The following is a 22,135-nucleotide window of genomic DNA, read 5'->3' as shown; positions in this document are numbered from 1 at the left end:
AAGTTTTACTCTCTTTGATTTCTATGAGTTTTTCCACACAGAACAATAAACAGGACGGTTGCCAAAAATAGTGCATTTAAACAGGGTGAGTATCATAAGACCAGACGTTGCAGGCTACCCCCTTCTTTCCCTCATACGTTAACAAACTTGTTCAGTCTTGCTTTTTCCTGTTAAGAAACAATTCTCGGATGAGACATATCTTCTGCTTTAGAGTGCTGAGACATTAATCTACGCTTTTGTGTCTTCACGCTTAGATTAATGTTATGCTCCGTATGCCTGCCTCAGCCAAGGAGTTGCAGCTTGGTTCAAACTAACAAAGACAAAGCACAGGGAGCACATTACTCCTGCGCTGGCCTCTCTCTGTTATCTACTAGTGGAGTTTAGAATTAAATATAAAATTGTGGTAATTAGCTATCAAGTAGTAGCGCAGGTCGAAGTACATGGACATATTTCTAAATTGCTTGGGCTTTGGTCCAACTACATGTAGAAACTTAGGGAGATGATGCATTTCTTTTTTTTTCTTTTTTTTTGTACATGTAATTTGGAGTAGTTCACCTCTTATATGAAATCATCCAATTTAATGGACTTTTTTCTCTAAATATCTCAAGACTCGTTTTTATTCCTTCACTTTTTCAGACTGATGCATTTCCTTGTTTTGTGGATTTGATCAAATTTTTCTTGCTATCACAAACCTGCCTCTCTGGCTTTGTGCATAATGACTTTATAAGTGAATCACTGTGCAATTTGTTTTGAATACGGAGGAAAAAAAATCTTTATCACTCACAAACCTCAGCCGAGTCTGTATGAGCATATGGGCTCGATGTGTAAACTGCACACAGAGCAAATAGGTCATCATTCATTTTCCTGTGCTCATATAGGCGCTAGAAAATCCTGAGACAAAGGTAAACGATTGATACCCAGATGAAGGTCTGGCAAATATGAAATGGCAGTGTTCAGCTTTGTGCAGAAAGCTTCCTCGTCTTCATTTGACAAACATAAACATGTGGTGTCATGTGGTCTCATGCTCTGACCCAAGATCTGTGCGAGCAAAAGCTTAGACAGTAAATCAGGTTTTCCAAATGAAGATAGGTGTGTGGATGGTTTGACCTTTTCTCACTTTAACTTGTGGTATTTTGCAGTAGCTTTGATAATATACTCTATTAGGCAAACACGGGAAAATAGCCAGCAAGTGGATAATTGTGCAAGATGCTGGAAAGTAGGAATAATGAGGAGGATTTGGTGACAAGTCACGATTTGACATGATTTGAATAACAGACCAAGACACAAGCTGGTTATTAGCCTTTCCATGTTCCCTCTAGGTTTCATTGCCCCTTAAATCCCAGCAGTGAATCCCACAGCTCCATATCTTTTCTGATAGAAAAGCAAAGGTCAAGAGAGGTTTTTACACTGCGCACGTCAAAGTGGAGCGCAATGAGGCATGATAAAAATTCAACGGATGAAACCTTAGGACAGACTAGACTGTAGAGTAGAAAATGTCCCAGACAGGCCAGAGCTCACACTAAATAACAACGCAGTTTCATTAGAAGAAGTGAAGAAGAGTCAAGAGCAGCTCACAGTCACACTTTGACGAATTATTTATGATGTTTCACGGGAGGGCTCCAGGTTTTTTGTCCTGCCTGTGCCTGTATCCATACCTCCTAACTTCCTGTTGCCTGCTTGTAGATTTTTCAGTGCTACCTCCTGTGTATTGTCTGTATCCAGTCCAGTTACCTGAACTGTTACAGAACCATTTACAATAAGAAGAAAATTAACCTTATTTATTTATCTGACATTTTGTACAGTATAACAATACTCATCATGTTAAAACTTGTTAATGACAAATTGCTTTTGTAATAAATCCACCATATATCCAAAGCTCTTTGTTTGTCTTTGGATCTGATTTCATGAGGACATTTATTCATTCAAATTTTATTTCTTTTTTGTGTGAAAGATATAAACTATTTACCCAACCTAAAATAAGACCAGTAACACTTGAAATGGTGTGTGTGTGCGTGTGTGTGTGTGTGTGTGTGTGTGTGTGTGTGTGTGACTACACTGTCTTTAGTCTGTTGATTGAGGTGTAGTGAATTTTCATATACTGTGCACATGTGAGTATTTTAGTGGCTTAGGTATAAGAAAATGGAAGTGGAGAAACTCTGCAGCATTTAGCACTGAGAGTGTGTTCACTATTCAACATGCCCCCCCACACCACTCAGTCATCGTGATACATATGGAAAATATAAGAGGGCAGAATAATGAAGAGAGAACACAGTGGACTAGCCTACACATCTGCACAGAAAGACTGACAACAGCAGGCAGACAAGCAGAAATGAGATTATTGTGTATAAAAACTGCGCAGTGGGATTTCTCTTCTTGCCCCGCCACAACACAAGAAAACTACATTTGTGTTTGCGGATTGACAATTAGAGGAGAGAGACGGAGAGGGAGAGAGAGAGAGAGAAAGAGAAGAAAGAGAGACCACAGGACATTAAGGGCGAGTATGATTAAGATGAAAGCACGGAAGCTTTGATAGGGGACGAGGGGAAGATGAAGGGAGTGCTGGCAGCTTGTTCCCCCTCTCAGACACTCTCTAAGGACAGACTCCAAGCTAATCTACTCCCTCTCACCCTTTCATTTAATCACTGTCGCTGTTATTCTCCTCATTTCACTTACATTCATAATTTCTGCATACGCCTGCACTCAATACACATATGTACTGTATATACACATACCAACGCCCTCTCACCGAGAGGGCGACATATATTGTCATTCTTACTGTATGTGTCAACTGTCTGAGACTTTTACGGTTTACACTGTGGTGACTAAACTATCCCTCTGGTCCCTCTGGTTCCATTGCTGGCAATATTGCAAATAAATGAGCAAGACTGTTTTATAGTGGGGTATTACTGGATTTACAGGATTTTTGTAATGAAGTTCCTTGATTTTGCCATATGGCATTATTTGACACACCCATCTGGTTGTTTTATCAATAAAAGATTTGTCAAGGTATATGCCAATATCACAGTACAAGGTTCCCTACACAATTATAGAAGATTTAATCATTACTGCCCCACAGGGCAGCTTTCACATCTCATCCGGAGGGAGAGGCAACACTTGACAAAGAGCATCTTTATTATTTCCTGAGAAGCCACTTAAACATGCAGCGATCACACACTCTGCTGCTTTAATCAATGCCATGAGCGGGAAAGTAGCCGATCAATAACACATCACCATGTAAGCTGCTCCTTGACATCCATTACTGCTTGGCCCACTGGTCTGCATCATCTGGATATACTGTATGTACTGCAGGGCGGTGATATATAGAGCCACAGGTCAGAGCATGAGAGGTACTAGAGTAATGGCAACTCAAGGAGCTCATAAATTTATATCATACATGCATCAAGGTTAAATAATGGCCTGAGAGCAATTTATTCAGTCTGAAAAATGGAGGTACATAGATAAGTTTTATGCTTCAGCTTGCACTCATCGTTCCTCACTTTAGTTTAAGTAGCCCTGAATGGCTGGCAGCCCTCAAGGTTTGATTGCAGTTCCACTATCAGAGAGAGGAGCAGAGGAGCTGGGGAGCGCTGCTGCATCAATAAGGCATGTGCAGTAGCGCAAGAACCAAACAGGCAGCGCATATCAGACAACAGGCATGCATCAGGGAGCTGAAGCCTCAACACAGTGTTCCACAGGAGAAAGATATTTTCCTCTTTGCCCATTCGTCCATCAGAATACATCCCTCATAGGTGTGCGCACGGTCTCAAATGAGAGTAGATGAAGTGGAGGGGGCAGGGAGAGTAAGAATGGATGAGTGGAGTGTTTGTTAAAGAGACAAGGAGGATGGGGACGGAGAGAGGAATGAGTCAGAGTCTCCTACAGCTGTCAGGGTGTGGACATTCCCGACTGATGAAGTGGGCTTGTAGGATCAGCCAAGGCAGGGACGAGGCGTGGCGTAGCATGGTATGGTTACTGTTTGATTAGCCAACCAGAGATGGAAATTATGAGCGAGTCTCTTGTCGAGTCAGCCTGTTTGTTTTTTGTTTTTTTTTGTGTACCAGAGAGCAGTGACAACTGATGGAAAACTGAAATACTTCAATTTGACACAGCTAAGTCGTGAGTGACAGTGTTTTTAAATGTTTTCCCACCAGGGACAGAAGAGAGTGACATGACAGTCTGTAACCATTAAACCTTAATGTCACCATTTGCAGCAGGGTTTTGATCCCACAGCAACTGGAGAGGTTCAAAACACTGAACAGAAGCTATGAGGAGAGGAGAGGAGAGGAGACTGTCAATTGCCCTGGACCATCTAAGCAAAAGATTAACATAATCTGCCTTTCAAATCACAAGGTGTAACAGGTGTTTACTGTGATTAAAAGCCCCAAGAGCTGTTACATTAATTGCTCATTTAGCAATCTTGCAGGACAGGGTATAAATAAATGAATAATACTGTGCATGTTTTGTTGTCACAGAAAAAAAAAACACTTTATATAATCCAGTCTGATCAGGTAACAAATTCGGCTGCCCTCTGCTTGACACAAACTATGAATGTGAATCACTAGAAGAGTGTAGTAGGTTTGTAGCTGCAGGACGCTATGCAAACTAAATCCTGTATAAAGAGAGAAATGAAGGACTAATTCTACCCATTAACTCATCCTTGAGTGTTACATTGCATCAAAACCAGGTATTTAAGTAAACAACCTTTTCATGGATCTGTCCATGAATCCTTTGTGTGTGTGTGTGTGTGTGTGTGTGTGTGTGTGTGTGTGTGTGTGTGTGTGTGTATGCTACAGTGAATTCTGTGTGAGCGTGGGTGTAGGTATGTCTGCACACCATACATATGTGCATATGTAGATAAGTGTGGGTTTAGCTCTATGTGTATGCGCTGTAGGAACGTGTTCAGTAGCATTGACTGAATGTGGCCTAATCCTCCTGGAGGCAGAGTGTTTGGAGTGGGATAAGTCCAATTCTTCTGCATGACTTAGGACCATCTGCACACAACTCAACACATAACCAAATGAGCAAATAATACTTTTTTTTTCCTTTTTTTTTTTTACCAACTTTGAGAGTGAGAGTTGGAAAAGAGGGCTGGTTAACATGTGATGTGCCTGTTAGTGATGCCGTGCACGTACTTCTACGTACTTGTATATATGTGGCTTCGCTCCAGGAGGGCCAACTGCTTGAGCTCGCTGCCATTCATCAAAAACTCAAGGTCTCGCTGTGAGCATTAATTGGAAATTTCAAGAGTTCAAGATATTTAGCGCTAATTAGCAGCATTACACAGCGGTAAGGTGACAAGTGACACCCACAGACCCCTCCCCCTCCACCCATTCCCCCGTAAAGAGCATGAGGAGCGCAGATATCAAGACACTTCCCCTAACAGGGGTGACTATCCCCGTCAAAACCGACTAAGAGCGCAAAGTTAAAAGGTTACCCGAGGCTGCCTGGAGTAATTAATCCTTCCAGCCTTTTCAACTCTGTCAAGCCCCGGCATCGTTTTCATGTCCTGAACTGTGCTGTTGTCATGAAATTATTGAAGAATTAAAAGCTAAAAGTCATTTCAGCTCAATTGCATGAAGGGCAAAGCAGCATAGTTGTACTGAGCTAAAATTAACTTCTTTGCTTGCTACCGAAAGGAAAGTGAAAAAGGCAAGGCACTGTCAGAAAAATACCAGAGCTTTGAGAGTGTGTGTGTGTGCGTGTGTATGTATGTGTGTGTGTGTGTGTGTGTGTGTGTGTGTGTGTGTGTGTGTGTGTGTGTGTGTGTGTGTCTAATTAGACTTTGTCATCCTGCCAAACAAATCCAGTTCCCTCCTCAGATGGCAAGAGAGGATCTGAACGTTTAGGGGATATCTAGAGCAAATAATAAGCTGCCATTCAGAAAGGCCCTCAGGAGAGCCGTCTGTGGTTTTAACTGTGATCGACAGGACTGACATTTGCTGAGTCAATCTCAGACTGCAGTCTGTGATCCTCACTGGGCAAAACTTAAACCCCAGCTAACAGCAGCCATGCTCTGTCAACAACCTCCCTGTATCTGCCTCATTCTCGTAAAGACGGGAGATTGAAAGAGGCACAGAAATCAAAAGTGAAGAGACAGAGACGTGTTAAAGGCAAAGAGGGAGACAAGTGTACAACTTTAAGCCATTGTGTTTGTTCAGCTCAGAGAAAACCTGAACAGTCTGGTGCAGCAAAGAAGCAGCCATTAGCAGAATTTTAAGGCGTTCCAAGACTAACAAAGCAAAAAAGTCAAACTGTCCAAAGTACATAGTTTCATTTAAGTTTAAGCTTCACAGAATAAGGATATTTATTAAAAAAAAACATATTTTATGACATACACCTTTGGTCAAAAGGTTTTTAGATCACCATTTTCCCAGCTGTTATTTAAATTTACATAATTAAATGCCTGAGTGTTTCTGAAATTAAATACCGCATAAACAGTTGGAGATTTTAAAAACAACTTCTACTGGAACCAAACTTTATCTCAATTTTTGACTCATTCAGCAGCTTGCCTCACTTTCACCTTCTGTCCAGTTCATAAACCCCTGAACCAGTCTGTCTTCCTTCGTTGCTTTTCCTTTTTCTGACCATTCTGACAGCAACATACAGAACGGCTTCCCTCACTACAGTATTGTCCTATCATCAGAAGGTGTAGTGACACAGTTTGTTCTTACAATGCCTTTGTACAGACAGAGAGTTTGTAAGTCATCAACTAAAATTGAGGCACCTGTGGGAATTGTTTGCATTAACTTTCAAGGCTTCATTTACTCCTATTGCTGCAGGAGAGTTGCAAGTTAACCAACTTCTTAATCCCTGAAAAATACCTGTTTTCTATCAAATGTACATGAGTTCTCATGGAAATTTCCTGATTTAAGGTTATTCTGTGGACTTCATTAAAAAGTGGAAAATAAAGCTGTTCCAAAATTTTTGATCAGATTAAGACATTATGGGAAATATGGAAAGCCCACAAGATGCAACCGAGCAAGTTAAAAATGTCTCAGCTTGAGCAAAAAAATGTCGCTTTTCCTGGGGCTTTATACATGTAACAGAACTGGGAGGAAAAAGAAAGACTGGAGGGAAATAGCAGCAAGAACGTGGGTCAGATGTATATATTGCGTGTATGCATAAAAAGAACGCATATGTTACTTGCCAAGGGTGCACTTGTGCCCAGTTCAGCATTGACTGGGATATAAAATGGAGCCATGTGTATGCACAGCTTTACAAATGTGACGAAAAAAATTCATAGCCATGAATTTACAGCTTCATGCATATAGTCCCCAGAGTTCATTTCGAGTTATGAATTCGGTCTGAGCTGAACGCAAACACACAACAACAATCCCACACACATGGTTGAAGTGTCCATTGCTGGTTAGCTTACAGGTAACATCTGTGTAATCAGTCCATTGGATGTTAGGGGGAAAATAAACACTGACTGCACACAGTGGTGTTCATTCATTTGCATGAATGGCGCCGAGCTTAAAACTAAGGTTTAGGGTTCCCATTAAAATTATATTCAAGTAACAGTAAAGGCTGTTGTTTGGTACGTAGTGGTGATAGTTGAATGAATTCTGTCAACGGATGGTCGTCATACTGATAAAAAACACCATCATGGGGGCAGGTGTGTGAGTGTGATATTTGAAGGGCATTCATCAGAAGGTATCACAGGTTAAACTGCAAGAGTAAGTGGAGCTTAAAGCTGCGGGGAGGGGACTTTGAAGTGTGTGTGTGCATGTGTCTCTCATGGAGGCCAAATGTCAAAAAAAAAAAAAGGTCTGGCCTGTTTTTGTCGAAGCATTAATGGGAGTAAGTTGGTCATTAGAGAGCCTGTGCATTTGGCACTGAGGCAAGAGGAAGGCCAAGCCACAACAGGGTGTCCCCTGAATGACGTGTCTCTAAATCAGCATCTGTCTTTGGGAGTTGCTGGTTTCCAGCCCCTATGAGAGAAAATGTTTTTTGTTTTTTTCATGGAAGAAACTGAAGATTTTAGAGAGTGACTACCATTACTTGGTATTGTGAGTGCATGCATTCATGTATGTTTGTTTGGTTCTCTCACTGTAGTGCTGAGGGTCACAGGGGTCACCGATACATTGTAATATGCCTTGGGATATGCAGTCACTTGTATCCACACACACACACATTTTTATATACCCACACACTCATCTTCACTCCTTCTATCCCCCTCCGCTAACCCCCATTACCCCTCTGTGCTGACAGAGAGCTTTTCCAGTCCAGGCCACAGAAAAGGCTCTCCTGCTGCCCCCCCCCCACACTCTGTTCCACTGCACTCCCTCAGTCTCTCATTGCTTTTATTGCTCCCCGTCACCTTATCTCTGTGTCATCAAAATGAACTTCGAGTTAGTTTTCCATGTGTTCTGATCCCCTGTCGTGCTCGATGAAGTTGCTGTCAGCTTCAAACTAATGACCAACGCGGTGATGACAAATGAAAAAAAAAAAACCACTGTAAAGTCCACAATCCCTAACAAACATAAATGGGAACACTGGTGTCTATACAGTAATCACAGCAGGCTGGAGTCTACAAAGACGACCAGATATCTTGAGTAGCAGCCAGTTGATTTTTCATTAGCTCATAACTTTATGAGTACAGACGTTCAGTGGAAGCTGTGGCATGTGTGAGCTCCAACAATCCTAGACTGGACTTTCCAAGTGTTTCCCGGAGATGCTGTTTGGTGAAAGTCACTTTTGAACGATTGTTTATATGGTTTTATTTTTTACTTGGCCTGGAGAGGCAGGTTGCTCCCCTAAGCTGACTGACTGTCTAAATGCAAGACGGTATTGATTGTCCTTCCTCAGGCTTTTCACACAGCCTTGCTGAGGACACATTAAATGTGTTATAAGTCATTAAGAGCTCCAGGCCTCAAATCTCACCTGTCTAGCTTAAAATATATTGACATATTGTGCACTGACAAACTTTCTATTTTTTGAGGTAGCCTCTAGGTGTGTACTGATGCCTGGGCAGAGGGTCTGAGAGCTTGTGTGCGGGTGTTTGTTTATGTGTCTGTGTCTGTACGCGGTATACCCTCTCTGTACTGTGCTGAACACTGGGGAGCATGTGTCAGTGTATAGTACACGCAGAGACATTGAATCTGTGTGTGCTTGCGATTGTGTGTATGGTTTGTGTGTGTGTGTGTGTGTGTGTGTATAGGGAGCAGGCTCGTCCTCTTGCTGCCCCGGGGGCTCAGAGCCCATTTCCTGTTGTGCAGTGTGATAAGTTTCCCTGTCAGATCCTCCCAGCACCACTATATTTCTGATAAGCTCCACTGCTAGTTTTCCCGACCTCTGGCACAGAGATCAATTTGAGATTGATTCAGAATGCCCTGCTGGGCCGAGCTGGAAGATCAATTTGAGATGGATTGTTCACGCCAGGGGGCCAATGACACGCAGTGCAGTGCTCACTTGCTTTCCCTCCTTTGCTTTCTTCACCCCTCACTCTCCCCGACTGTTGTTATTTCTTTCTCTCTCTGCACATTTCTCTCCTATCTACTCTTCTCTCTTTCAATTGTTTCACACTTGTCCTCTGTGCTGTTGTTACTCTGTGTTGCACCTTGCACATTTTCACCCTTTTGCATCAGTCCTTATTCATGCCTCCTTTTCTCCCTCTCCCACCTGCTCCCCTCGCTTTTTCTCCTCCCAGCATAGAGTAGGCAGTAGGGATAGAGATGACTTCATTAGCAGAGGGACCAACCCCTGTAGAGTGATGAGCCTGCAGGACAGGAGAGATAACTCATCTGGTTTGGTAATGCACAGGGCCAGTGAATATATGGATAGAAAGTAACTCTCACACACCCACACACTCACACACAAAAACACACACACTGACATGGCTGGAAAAAACATTTTTTATTTTCTCAGTTATATGATTGTGGTCATTCTTGCTATCGTGCCCTGAGCTACGAGTGTCACCACCGCTGGCTCATGACCTTATCTCCACAGAACATCGTGTCTACAGCCAACATATCGCTATCTCCCTTTCTTCATGCCTCTCTGTCTCTATCCACCCGTGTATCTTCACTTGTTCTCTGCGGCCTCAAAGGCTTTGGCAGTGGCCCTGAAACCAGCAGGTGCACTCTCCTCCCTGCTCTGCACAGTGACCTTTTCCCCAGCAGAACATCCACCTCTGACTGCATTGACCTTTACCTACAGTACAGCCCCTGTCATCTCTCACAGGAATGGACTGCAGACAGCACATTGTCTGTGCATCCGTGCAGAGAGAACGCCGACAAAGGACAGAGGGAAGAGCTGGACAGACAAATGAAAATAGCAGCTGCACCTTAAAATTGATGCTAAAGTGAAAGGGGAAGGTACAGCAGGCTTTAGTGAATAATTAGTGCGCTGTTTTTGGCTCGAGCAAAAACCGCCACCCTGGTGATATGCTTGCCATTTGAGGTGCTCGCTCACACACGAAGAGATAGTGTGTGAGGATGCTGTGGAGGCTACGTGGTTCAGTGAGCTTCAAACAAACTAGTGCATACACAGTGTCATCTGGATATGTTTAAAGGCAAGTGTTTATATTGTAGCTGCTCCAAATGGCCACGCTCAAAGGCAGGGTGTGTTGTTGGATTCAACAACCCAAATTTCCAACGTTGGAATGGTGTGGTGGTTCGACTGCTGATGGTTGATCTGACAAGCGCTTTGTTTAAAGCATACTAATGCCTCACTTTGTTGAACCTCTGCACGGGAAGTTTTCTCTGTATATGAGCATTTTAATTTTGTATTATCATTCTATTTAATAAAGATCTTGAAATGAGTGAACATGTAACAAAACACTTAATAAATCACCGTTGTGTCCGTGATGTTAGACATGAACACACACCCACGCACACACACACACACACACACACACACACACACACACACACACACACACACACACACACACACATACACACACACACTGTGGGCCTATGGGTTTCATTCTTGTTTTACAGTTAGTCATAACAGCTGATTGGGCACGTTGCGTGCGACATGGCCAGACCAACGTTGCGACTCACAATGAAAACACTGATATATTAGTCACACGGGCCTAGAACTCCCTCCACACTTCATTTAACTTAATTTTACCAAAGTGCAGACATAAGCAGAATGCTCTTGCTATTTGTGAAAAACTAAACGGCAAGAAATGCATCACTGTGAACTCCAGTATACTCTGAAATGCTTTTCAATATAAAACAAATGAACAGCATAAACCAAAGTCATGCTGCAGTAGGCAATTTTTCTTCTTCCTTAATTTTTATCTGTATTTACCTTGTTTTATTCTTTGTTTTTCATAATATATCTAAAAACAATCAAATATCAAGTACATGCTACGGTGACTTCTGGCCAATTCAGCAAAACACAGGACGACTATTTTGTAAAGGAACGAATGTGGTGATCTGCAGGATGGTCACACAGTCACAAACTCACACCAGACCCCAACATGAATCATGAGCAACCTGTTCACATAATAATCTGACATCCACACCGGGAAGAGGGGAACAGGTGGGGGTAGTTCAAGCACTATGTTGCATTTATTTTATTTGTTTATTTATGTTTTCCCTAGAAAAATGCAATTTTTTGGCACATTAACAATAAATAAATGCGTAAAAATATATTAATAAGTAAATATATCAGTATGTGGCAGTATGTGACCCCTCTTTTAAAATAATGTTTACAACTGCCATTACAAAGAAAAAAAAAATGATCATGACGTTGTGTGTGCAGATTTAGCTGTGGGTGGGTGCCATAACAGCTGGCAGTCAGCTGTGTTGTGACAATCAGAAATACGTCCAGCAGACTGAGGTCGTTCATAAAAACTGGTGAACTTCAACATTGCTTTCTTTACTGCAGATTGCCTCCATTTGCCCTTTGCTTTTTCACTGCTCGTGGTGGTTTTACAGATGTCAGCCAGTCGCGCCTCAGGCTGGATACACATATACAATCTGTCAAAATAAGTGACAAGTCTTGCATGGGAACAAATTAGACGGAGGAAGATGTGACTAAAAATACACTCTCGGTAAAAGATAAAGCTGCATACTACATCTTTACAGATCTATTCCAAATACTGCCGTACTGCCTCTAAAAGAAGGATAATTCAGGTTTACTACAATGTCTGTCTTTATTTTAATACTGTAGTTTTGGCCGTCATTTCTTTTGCTTATGGTAACATTCCATTCATCAAAGTAATAGATTAGACTAGATGAGAGGAAACATGGTGACATATGACAAAGTCTGATGGGGTGAGAAACCAACAGTCAGATCATTTAGCTAAATGGAAACCATGAACAACTAAGACAAGTATGGAAGGTCAAAGTAGAAACAGGAAGTTGGTCTGTAAAATGTGATAGATCTTGATGCCCCTGACAGTTTGGATTTTGATTGTACCATTTGTCTTTGTCCACTCTTCCAAATAGGTTGGACTAAATTTTTTTTTATGCTGTATGATCATCTATTCTTCTTGCCTCACCCATTCTTTTTCATGAAGCTTACACATTCCCATCATCACCCACTGCTCCTGAAAACAGTTCATACCCTGAGGCCTCCACCACTCCTGCCCCCGATCAGCTATGGGTCTCTATGACAGATGGGTTTCCTGCAACATTTCCGTCCTAATTCAAACTCCTCTAAGACCGACCCATCTGATAATTAAAACAGATGAGAGCATATTAAAAGAGTGAAGTGCGTGGAAAAAAGCTGACAAAAATATCAGAGACCAGATGCTCACTAAACTCTGCCACTCAGTGTTCGGGCCGGTCCCCTCTCCTCTTTCTCTGCCTCGATCCTTCCCCTCTCCGCCGAGATGCAAAATGGAGCAGTTAATAAAATGAACACTGTAATAACCTTGACACAAGCTGGGCATTCATACTGAGCAAAGCTACGGCCACACAGCCACGAACGAAGAAACAAGCGTGAGGTTTTCCAAAAAATAAAATAAAAATAAAAATTAGCGCAGGGAGGGAGTAATCAATCAATAATTATAGGTCTAGAACTGAAGGGATGGATTGTGGCGCCGTGCTTTAGTTGTCAATATTGTTCTGACTCCTCTGTGACAGTAACTGGCTGAAGAGACAAAAGGTAAGAAAGGACAAAAGAAAATAAAATGCTTTGCCACAGAAGCCTTTTGTCCTGTTTTACCATGTCCTTTAGGTAACGGTATACACAGACACACACACACACACACACACACACGCACACACACGCACACACACACACACAAACACACACACACACACACACACACACACACACACACACACACACACACACACTAACTCATACACACACACACTTCTGAGACCATTCCTCTGGCACCTGAGCCTCACTATACAGGCCACACAGTACAGTGAGCTTTTGTAGTAGTGCACTGGAGCAAGCAGAGGCCACGGCTGCAGCAGCAGCAGCATCTGGGCTGTGAAACGTTTGCCACTTTCTCTACCCCATCCCTCCCGCCACAGCTGGGGCTCGCCAAGCTACAGGGGACCTATGGCAGTCAGGAAGCACAGACGATAAACAATGACAAAACCCTTATGTTGTCAGGGTCGCTCTGGGGTAAATAGTCAGGGGAGAACGTGAGAGAGCGAGAGAGTGGCAGTGGGAAAAGATGAAGCAGACATGCCTACTGTCATATAAGCCAAGAAATGATGATGAATACATTAAGACATTTACAATAAAAAGCTTTTATTAGGGTTTAATCGTAAATAAAAGTTGATTTTTTTTTTTATTTTGGGAGCTTGATAATCCAACTTTCTAGCAATAATAGCAGTTCAGAAATGCTGGCAACGCGCATGGTGTTGCATCAGTAGATTACATTGCTTTAGCTTCTTAGACATGGTTAGAAAGTTTGTTCACAAAGTAATCTAGGCCACAGGCAGTAGTGTTTGTTTGCCAGCTCTGTGAGGACGGTGGGAGGAGGGAGGGGATGGGCACACTGCTGCCAGCAGCACAGAACAGGATTATTGGAGTCTGGACAGAGAGATTTTTGGTAGCTGTCTCACCATGATTTACATTTGCAACTTTAGCTATATTGTAGTTTTCTGTTGTTTCTAGGAATGATCACGTAGATTGGTTTTGTCTTACAATTTATTTCTCTCGCATATCCAACAAATCTACTCTGCACAGAAAGGGATAGCTTGTTTTAGCTGACTGAATGCATCCATAAACCTGAAATTGCCACAGAAAACCGACTTGGTCTGCTTCAAGCCTGCAATAAATGATTTTTTTGACTATGTGACGGCAGTGGAAAAAGTTGGAAAAGCAACATTGATATATCACCAGCAGGCACCAGGATTTATCCCAGCAGGCACTGGACGTCAATGTAATGTGAGAAAAACGTTGAACTCTAAAAACTCTAATGTTGGACAGACGTTAAATTTTGGCTGGAAAATGAAAACGGGGTTGACGTCAAAACCCAAAGTTGGCTAATTGACATTATGACATTTAGCAGATGACGGTATTTAGCAGTATTTAGAAACACTGTTATTACAAAAATGTCTGTTATAGCCGCCTTAAGTCCTTGTCAGCTCTAAGAAAAATCAGGCAGACACAAGCTATATCAGGGCCGATACCTCAGGTGTGTTCTATTTGTAGTTAGTATGTATGTGTGTGTGTGTGTGTGTGTGTGTGTGTGTGTGTGTGTGTGTGTGTGTGTGTGTGTGTGTACGTGCGTGCGTGCGTGTGTGCATGTTGTATGACTAACCTCATTAATGCATGGTTGCACGCTGCTGAATAACTACATGGTGGAATGGGCAAATAATGTTTGGGGGTGTAAGGTGAGGCAGACATGGTCAGTGGGAGTGGAGGAGGAGGAGGGAGCACAGGCAGAGAGCTAGATTAACTATTCTGAAGGACACAACAGGGACATAATACATATAATGTCGCATGCTGCAATATTTATACCATATATATGATTTGATGAAACCAACAAAGGGACAGGAAATGGAGCTGTCAGAAACAGAACAGGACCAGTATTTATCGTGATGCTGGGAATATATCTAGAGTCCCAGTTATGCAGAGGTGCATGATAATAATGAGATTTGCTGATTATGCTCGGGACAAACAAGTTTGCATTAATATTATTGCATTTGTTAATATTTATATTCCATTCTTGTTTGTATTCCTAACTGTTTTTACATTTTGATGTCCTATAGAGCAGATGACCTGCAAACTATTTCAATATTATTTATTATGTTTTTCCCAGTTGCTTTAATGTGAGGATCTCTCCTTTCTCTAGCTCCACTGTCAGCAAAAAGCCTTGTGCCTGTATGGATGCAGACATTCACAGAAATTTCATTATTATTTTTCTGCATCTATGTAAGTCAACACATATTTTCAGGAACCCGATAAATATCTATATTTGTGCATATGTTTTTTGATGTATTGATTTTTCTTAAGTGCCTTTCTTTTTGCTTTCACGTCATGTACTGTATGAAGGACAATGTATGAACTTGCAGAGGACATGCAGGAGAAAATGCACTGTCAGAGTCAGTGGGGTAAGAGCTCTGAAATGAGAATCTGCTCAACCTTCACACAGAGTATTTTCTGTGCTTTATGCTCATTAGACAAGCTCAAGCCTACAGAGCTGCAGCTAGAGCACAGGCTGCAGTTCAAGGAGAGAGTTGGAGGTAAGAGTAATGATGGCATGAATGAATTCAAACAAGTCCACACACTGTCGTCGCTCCCACTGCCCTCCACCCGCTATCTAAGCACGCAGTTGATGTTAGTGTAGCTCCATGGCACTGTATTGAACCACCAGCAATAAAAAGTTATCAGCTCCAATCATATGTGTGCACTACATAAACAGATAGATTAAAACACTGACTGATGGAGACAGCACCTCTGGCTAAAATCAATAGCAGCTTACATACGCAGCTAGTATGACGCTAATAACGAATAATGCGGCATCGATTGCAACGCTGAGGTGCATCCATTGAGTTGCAGATAAAGGGCTGCAGCAAATAATAGAGCGCATGATTATATCTGAGTGTGTGGGGGTGGGACTGTGTCTTTGTTTGTGTGAGGAGGGAGGGGTTCGTACTCACCCGTAAGTGGTGTTGCTGGCCCTCTTACTTGCTGCCCTGGAGCGACTGGACTTCAGCTCTCCACTCATGCTCATGTCTGCATGGAAGAGCAACCAATTAACTTTGTAGTGATACAGTAAAGAGCAACATAACACAACACAGCAGGGGTACAAAGCATATAGGCTGAGAAGGATGTTCAGATGATTACCTGACCCGTGAACCCATATGGATCGTCTGGTCATGTTTATATGTTTCTCCTACACTCAAGTTTACTTTTTATTTGAGCAAAATGAACCTAATCTGTTGTAGGTGTCATCATTCGGCATGGTAATGACTAAAGGGCTGGCTCTGACTGACAGCGGCTGTTTTTCTTGTCCATCTTCTATCACTCTATGTTGATTGCTTCTGCCACTCCGAGCCAGCTGTTCACTTCCATTTTTGTCTCCAATTTTCATGCCTAGATCAGAGACTTGATGCTGCTTTAGACTCGTCTCAAAAGCCGAACCCCATGTCTCTCTGTCTTTGTATGTTTCTCGCTGCAAACACCTCCATACGCATGTTCCAATGAGACAGTTAACCACCAGCCACCTTGATTACATGATATACCAGCAGCTCACTGTTGGTGCTGTCGTGGGTTTGCTTTGATTTACCAGAGGTAAGAGTAAAAGAGAGAAAAAGCAGAGAGAGAAGAATAAAAACAGGAAAGGGGAGGGAGAATAAAATGAGAGGAGAGGAGAGGAGAGGAGAGGAGAGGAGAGGAGAGGAGAGAAGAGGAGAGGAGAGGAGAGGAGAGGAGAGGAGAGGAGAGGAGAGGCCAGTCTGACATGGACAGATGGGTGGTGAATGGAGCGTGACTGGGCCAGCTGCACGTACACTCACACAGCATGGCTGTCAAATGGCTGGAAGCTACAATTAATTAAGTAAGGGTCTGAATGTGTGAAAAGAAATTTAGACACATGTATGTACCTTTACTTCCCACAGCAGGGATAATTTTCTGACAGTTTAGAGTCAAACGGTGACCTACTGGATGGCTTCTCTGCAGCCAACAGTGTGTCTTTACTGGTGACGAACTGGCCCCTGCTGCTGAAACATTACACTAACTGTTACTGGCCTGAGCCACGCACACCTGCACTGCCAGAAAGCTACCGTGAAGCAAGTATGAGGAATATAGAGAAAAATAATCATAAGCATGTTTTAGAAACATAAATACGCTCTTATGTTTACCATAACAATGGATCAAGATCCTTCCAAGACCTAAGAGATACATTTCATTTACCATTTTCCTTTTTTTATCTACAGTTGCGCACTCCACTGTAAACATATGGAGTTCCATTGAATCAATCTTTACCCACTCCCCCAAGAAAATCCAACAACTGAGTTGTTTATTGAGCATCAAGACTGTATGGAACATAGACCTTAAAAGCTGTGAAGAGATCACAGATTTTAGTTTGGAATAATATTCCACTCAGTACATGTTATTATAATCATCGGTTGCTAAATTATAAAGTTATTCATAGGTCACTTATCTCCAAGAAAATGTTAAACTGACTCGGAGTCCTGTACGTTTATTATGTTCACAAAATTAAATCAGAACATACACAGACACGTGTGACCATCAAGGGGTAAATACCCTCTGGATACAAGTAACAAGAGCCTTGATGGATGTAATGGATGTAATTATACCCTGCTTTCCAAACATTATTCTATTGGAGGATGACTCATGTCTTGCTTGAAAAAAAAACATTGTTGTGTGGAATAACAGCAGCCACAGAAAGGGTAGTAGTGTGATGGAAATATCAGTATGATCTAAATATACACCAGTGGCTTCATTGTTCCATAAGGTTCTTTCTTTAGAATTAACAAAAAGAAGAAAAGAAAATGTTTTGCAATGTCAACACAATATTTCAGTTACTTGATGTTCATGTGTAATGTCTTCTCCTTAATCAGGGGAAAAAGGTAAATAAAAAATTAGGTCACACTGTCAAAAAAGGGAATAATACTGGTATTTTATTTCACTCAGCCAAAACCAGACCAGAAGACCAGAAATGACTCAGTTTCAGGTTAAATCACCAATATCACTATAAATTCTCTCTCATACCATATTGCCCACCTTTACTGGACAAGCCAACATGTTATAAGCCAGTGCAGTATTGCCATGTGACAGTAACAACATCTTCCTCCACGAAGAAGATAAAAGTTTTACACCTCATGAGAAGACTGATGCGAATCATCAGAAATAAATCTTCATTTCCGCAGACGTGGGTGTGGCAGGAGGAAAGAAAACTGAATTTTATGATATTTCATGAGCTACAAGACGACTGTGTGATTGACTGCACGATGAAGGCGTTAGACAGGAAGAGAGGGACGGATGCTGCTGAGCACAGTCGTGTCGCTCTACAGGAGCAAAACCTCAGGAGGCAATCAGACTGCTATTCGGTAAACAAAGTCCTATACGCTACAATTAGCTTCCCCAGAGCAGACTCCACATACGCACCCACACACACACACCTACACAAATGTAAAATACATTTTGGTTAAATGTATGAATTATAGCTTTGAAATTGTTAATTATACAATTGATCTGCTTTTTTAAAGGTTTGTGTTGCACTTAACTTGCAAAGATACAATCTCTGTTGCTTTTTTGCCTTTCTTTCGCAAAGTTTAAAGATGTTTTAATCTAGAATGGTGGAACATAAATGATGACTATGATGCTGATGGTAATTGATTTCTTTTCCCTCCCTTCTCTTTTTTGATCTTATTTTCTTTTCTTCTTGTTGAAGTGAGCCTCACATGGGTAGTCCCCCCTACCTGGCTCCTTAAACACAGGCCTTTATAAATCCACTTGAGCGACATGTCTTCACTGACAACTCACATTCTGCTCAGTAATTGTGTCGACTGTGGTGATAATGACTGTGATGATGGTGGTTGTCGTAGTGATGCAATTACACAGTTTTCTCTTCACTATTATTCCTACAAGTAATTCTTTAGTTTAACCCTATTTAGCACTTCTAACCACTGCATTAACAATTACCAATGCCTTATGAAACACTATTATATAGTTTTATGCAAATATAAGGATATTTTTGCTTGTTTGATAATATATACAATTCTAAACTCTCCTATGAAGACATATTTTGTATTACTAAAACTGTGTTTCACTATAAACTATTGTCATTCATCATCTGTTTTTACTGTTTCGTAACCACAAAACAGGGTGTTAAAGTTAAGTGTTAAAGATACTATATCTGATCTTTTTTTAAATTATTCTGTTAATATTATAAATGACAGCACTTCTGTGATTATTTTGTCATTTCAGGAGTTTGTTTCCCTCTTCAGTACAGATGTATAGATCATCAAAGACATTTATTGTATATCATTTTGCACAAAACTGCCTGTATGGTGCTAGTCTTAATCATGGGCAGCATGACATAATAATATTGTATTGTGAGTCATGATTCTCACTATAGAGCAGTTTAATCAGGGACAAGCCCAAGAGACTCCTGATAAAAAAAGAAACGGATAGATGGTAGAGAAATCAAGGTAGTCTATTGTAACAGACAGCATGTTTGTGAAATAGGAGCAAAGGGCACCAGAGGACACATCAAGGTCACACACGATCAGCCATAATGAGTTATAAAGCCCCAGTCTCTGCCACAGTCTACAGTCTGTCACTGTGCTTTGTATGAACGGATGTCAGGCTGAGTGCCAGACTGTTGCTCTGTACTGAGCCAAACTGAGAGCTGGCTTAATCACACTACCTGGAAACAAAATTACACGGCAACAATGTGGAAAAGGTTTCCTTGTTCTGAAGACCCCAGTTAGTCACTATCCACCCTGCTTTACCAGCTGCAGGAAAGCTGCCCTGTCTGAACCTGTTCACCTCCACACATCCACAGAAAACACAACTTTTCTATCAGATTCAATTAAGTGTTGTTATGGTTACCTATAGTTTGGCCTCAGGTGATTCATGTATGCAGCCGTAAAACTCTGAAACAGACAGTCAGTGATGCCCAAAAAAAAAAGCAACCTCATCTTCTGCACAACCACACGCACACAAACACACACCACAATAAAATAGTGATGTGAATAAGACATTATATATTAATACGGTGTGCAATTTTAATCTGCATAAAAACAGCCCTAAACTTTCTGTCTTCTATCATCATTTTCTATCTTCCTGGTTCTTCACTTTTCCATGCAGTGGGTTGAACTGCATCCTTAATTTTTTCATGTATTTTTCAGTTAACTTCTAAATCACACAACTCATTTCAGAACACAAATGACTTGGCTGATAATTGACACTGATATATTCAATTGTATTTCAGTCTATGAAAAAATAATGTTTTGTTATCCTTCTCACTGATTTTAGAAACTGTTTTATACCTTGGTGGAAAATTATGCTTTGCTGTTGTTTTCTCTTTCTTGACACTTGATTGAATTGCTAAAACATGAGTCTTTTTGGTTTTAGTTTTCAGTCGATTGTCCACAATAAATTTCTACACTTGAATGTTCACTTTTTCACATCTATTTTGCCTTACAATAATTAATTAGATATACTCTATACTGTATGCTCTGCTTGCATCATATACTGCATTTTAAAACATTTTATAGTTCAGAGAAGTTGCCATTCTTGTTTCCGCATTAATACGCACACAATTTTTCTTTTATGTAAAAAGCAGCAACGTGCATGCCTCCTCTCTACTCTCTGTCACGCTGCATCTTGTCCATTTCGTGCACTGCGACTGACCTCAGGTCAGACTTAGCGCCAAGCGGCAACCAGCTTTAGTTTCCACTCTCAGGGCTAAATACACTGTAATCACAGACATCACTGTCAGCATACAACATGGATTAGTAGATCAGATATAGGCTGATAGGAATAGATGCCATTTCACAGTGATGAAGAGAGAGAAGCTGGTGTGTGCCAAAAAGAAAGATTGGCCCCAAAAAAATGCAAATGAAGCTCTTGCATTACAGTTAAGGAGATACAGTAGTGCCATGACTCTACATGGTCTCATAAACCCTGAAGAGATTCCACACTACAGCAAACCACACAGAGACAGCCCACTTTCACTGTCAAGTCTTTCAGTCTGTAATGAACTGACTCGGCTGAAGCCTTTGCTTTGCCAGCAGACATCGTGTGAGCAGAGAGCTGTTTCTGAAGTCGCGTGGAAGTTGTGAGAAGATGCAGCCGCTCTGTCTGCATGTCTGGTGAAGTACTCTTATTAGGAATAAATATAAAGGCACTATCAAATCTGCAGCTGGAGAAAAGGAAAGGAAAATGTATGCTTAACCCATCGCCACAGAGCAGGATTACAGCACAATTAAGCTTTTGGCTGTTTCTGTCTCACAAGCCAATATTGCCCAGAGAGAAAGAGAGAGAGAGAGAGAGAGAGAGAGAGAGAGAGAGAGAGAGAGAGAGAGAGAGAGAGAGAAAGCTGACCTTGCCAATGTTACAGAGCAGGATGAGCTTTGATCATATGTACCTCACAGTTTTGGTGTAAACATGAAGTTGAAGTTGCTTCACAGTGTTTACATCATAAAGTCCTGCCACAGACCGTTTTCTAAACCACCATCTGGATGGGATCAAAGCCACAGAAAACAGCTAAGAGGCAAAAGTGAAAAGGAAACCTGGGATTGGGGATGAAGTGGAGAGATAAGCTAATAAAGGCTGGAGAGAGAGGCTTGCAGACGGACAGGATAGAGATGGCAGGCGAGGGCACAAAAAAAGAGAAAGAGAGAGAGAGAGAGAGAGAGAGAGAGAGAGAGAGAGAAAGAGAGAGAGAGGCACAGTGGAAAATATTGTCTTTCAGAAACACAGTGCTGCATGTAAACATCCACTAACACACGCACGCGCGCAGACACACACACACACACACACACACACGCACACACACACACAAACAAAGGGATAAACCCCGGTATACTCACATCTTGGGCTGAACAGGGTCATATCAGGGATGCAAAACAACCAGCAGACTGTGAGAAGAGCGGCTAGCCGAAGATTTCTTTTTGCTTCTCTCTCGCAACTCTCTCTTTTTACGTCCTCACTCTTTCTCTGTCTGTGCGTGTGAGTGTGTATGTGTGCGTGCGTTCAAGCTGCCGTTTGTCTGACTGCTGCGATACTACTG

The 22,135-nt window shown here is 41.7% G+C and overlaps 1 protein-coding gene across 2 annotated transcripts in view; it reads right to left on the bottom strand.

The window, feature by feature from the left end:
• Nucleotides 1–22,135, bottom strand: part of LOC111646236 (uncharacterized) — a 37,184-nt gene extending 15,049 nt beyond the window's left edge. For both annotated transcript variants that reach the window (XM_023395685.2, XM_087170904.1), the window contains exons 1-2: nt 21,936–22,135; nt 16,029–16,104 (exon numbers count right to left, since the gene is read on the bottom strand). In XM_023395685.2, coding sequence (XP_023251453.1) covers nt 16,029–16,104; nt 21,936–21,957 — 98 coding nt within the window. In that variant the 5' untranslated portion in view covers nt 21,958–22,135. The remainder of the gene's footprint in view (nt 1–16,028; nt 16,105–21,935) is intronic.

The sequence above is a fragment of the Seriola lalandi genome, unplaced genomic scaffold (genome assembly GCF_002814215.2).
Source record: "Seriola lalandi dorsalis isolate HSWRI2012SDOR001 ecotype SW California unplaced genomic scaffold, Sedor1 jcf7180002054968, whole genome shotgun sequence".
NCBI lineage: Eukaryota > Metazoa > Chordata > Actinopteri > Carangiformes > Carangidae > Seriola > Seriola lalandi.
The sequence above is the reverse complement of the archived record's forward strand: the minus strand, read 5'-3'. Positions and strand labels throughout refer to the sequence as shown.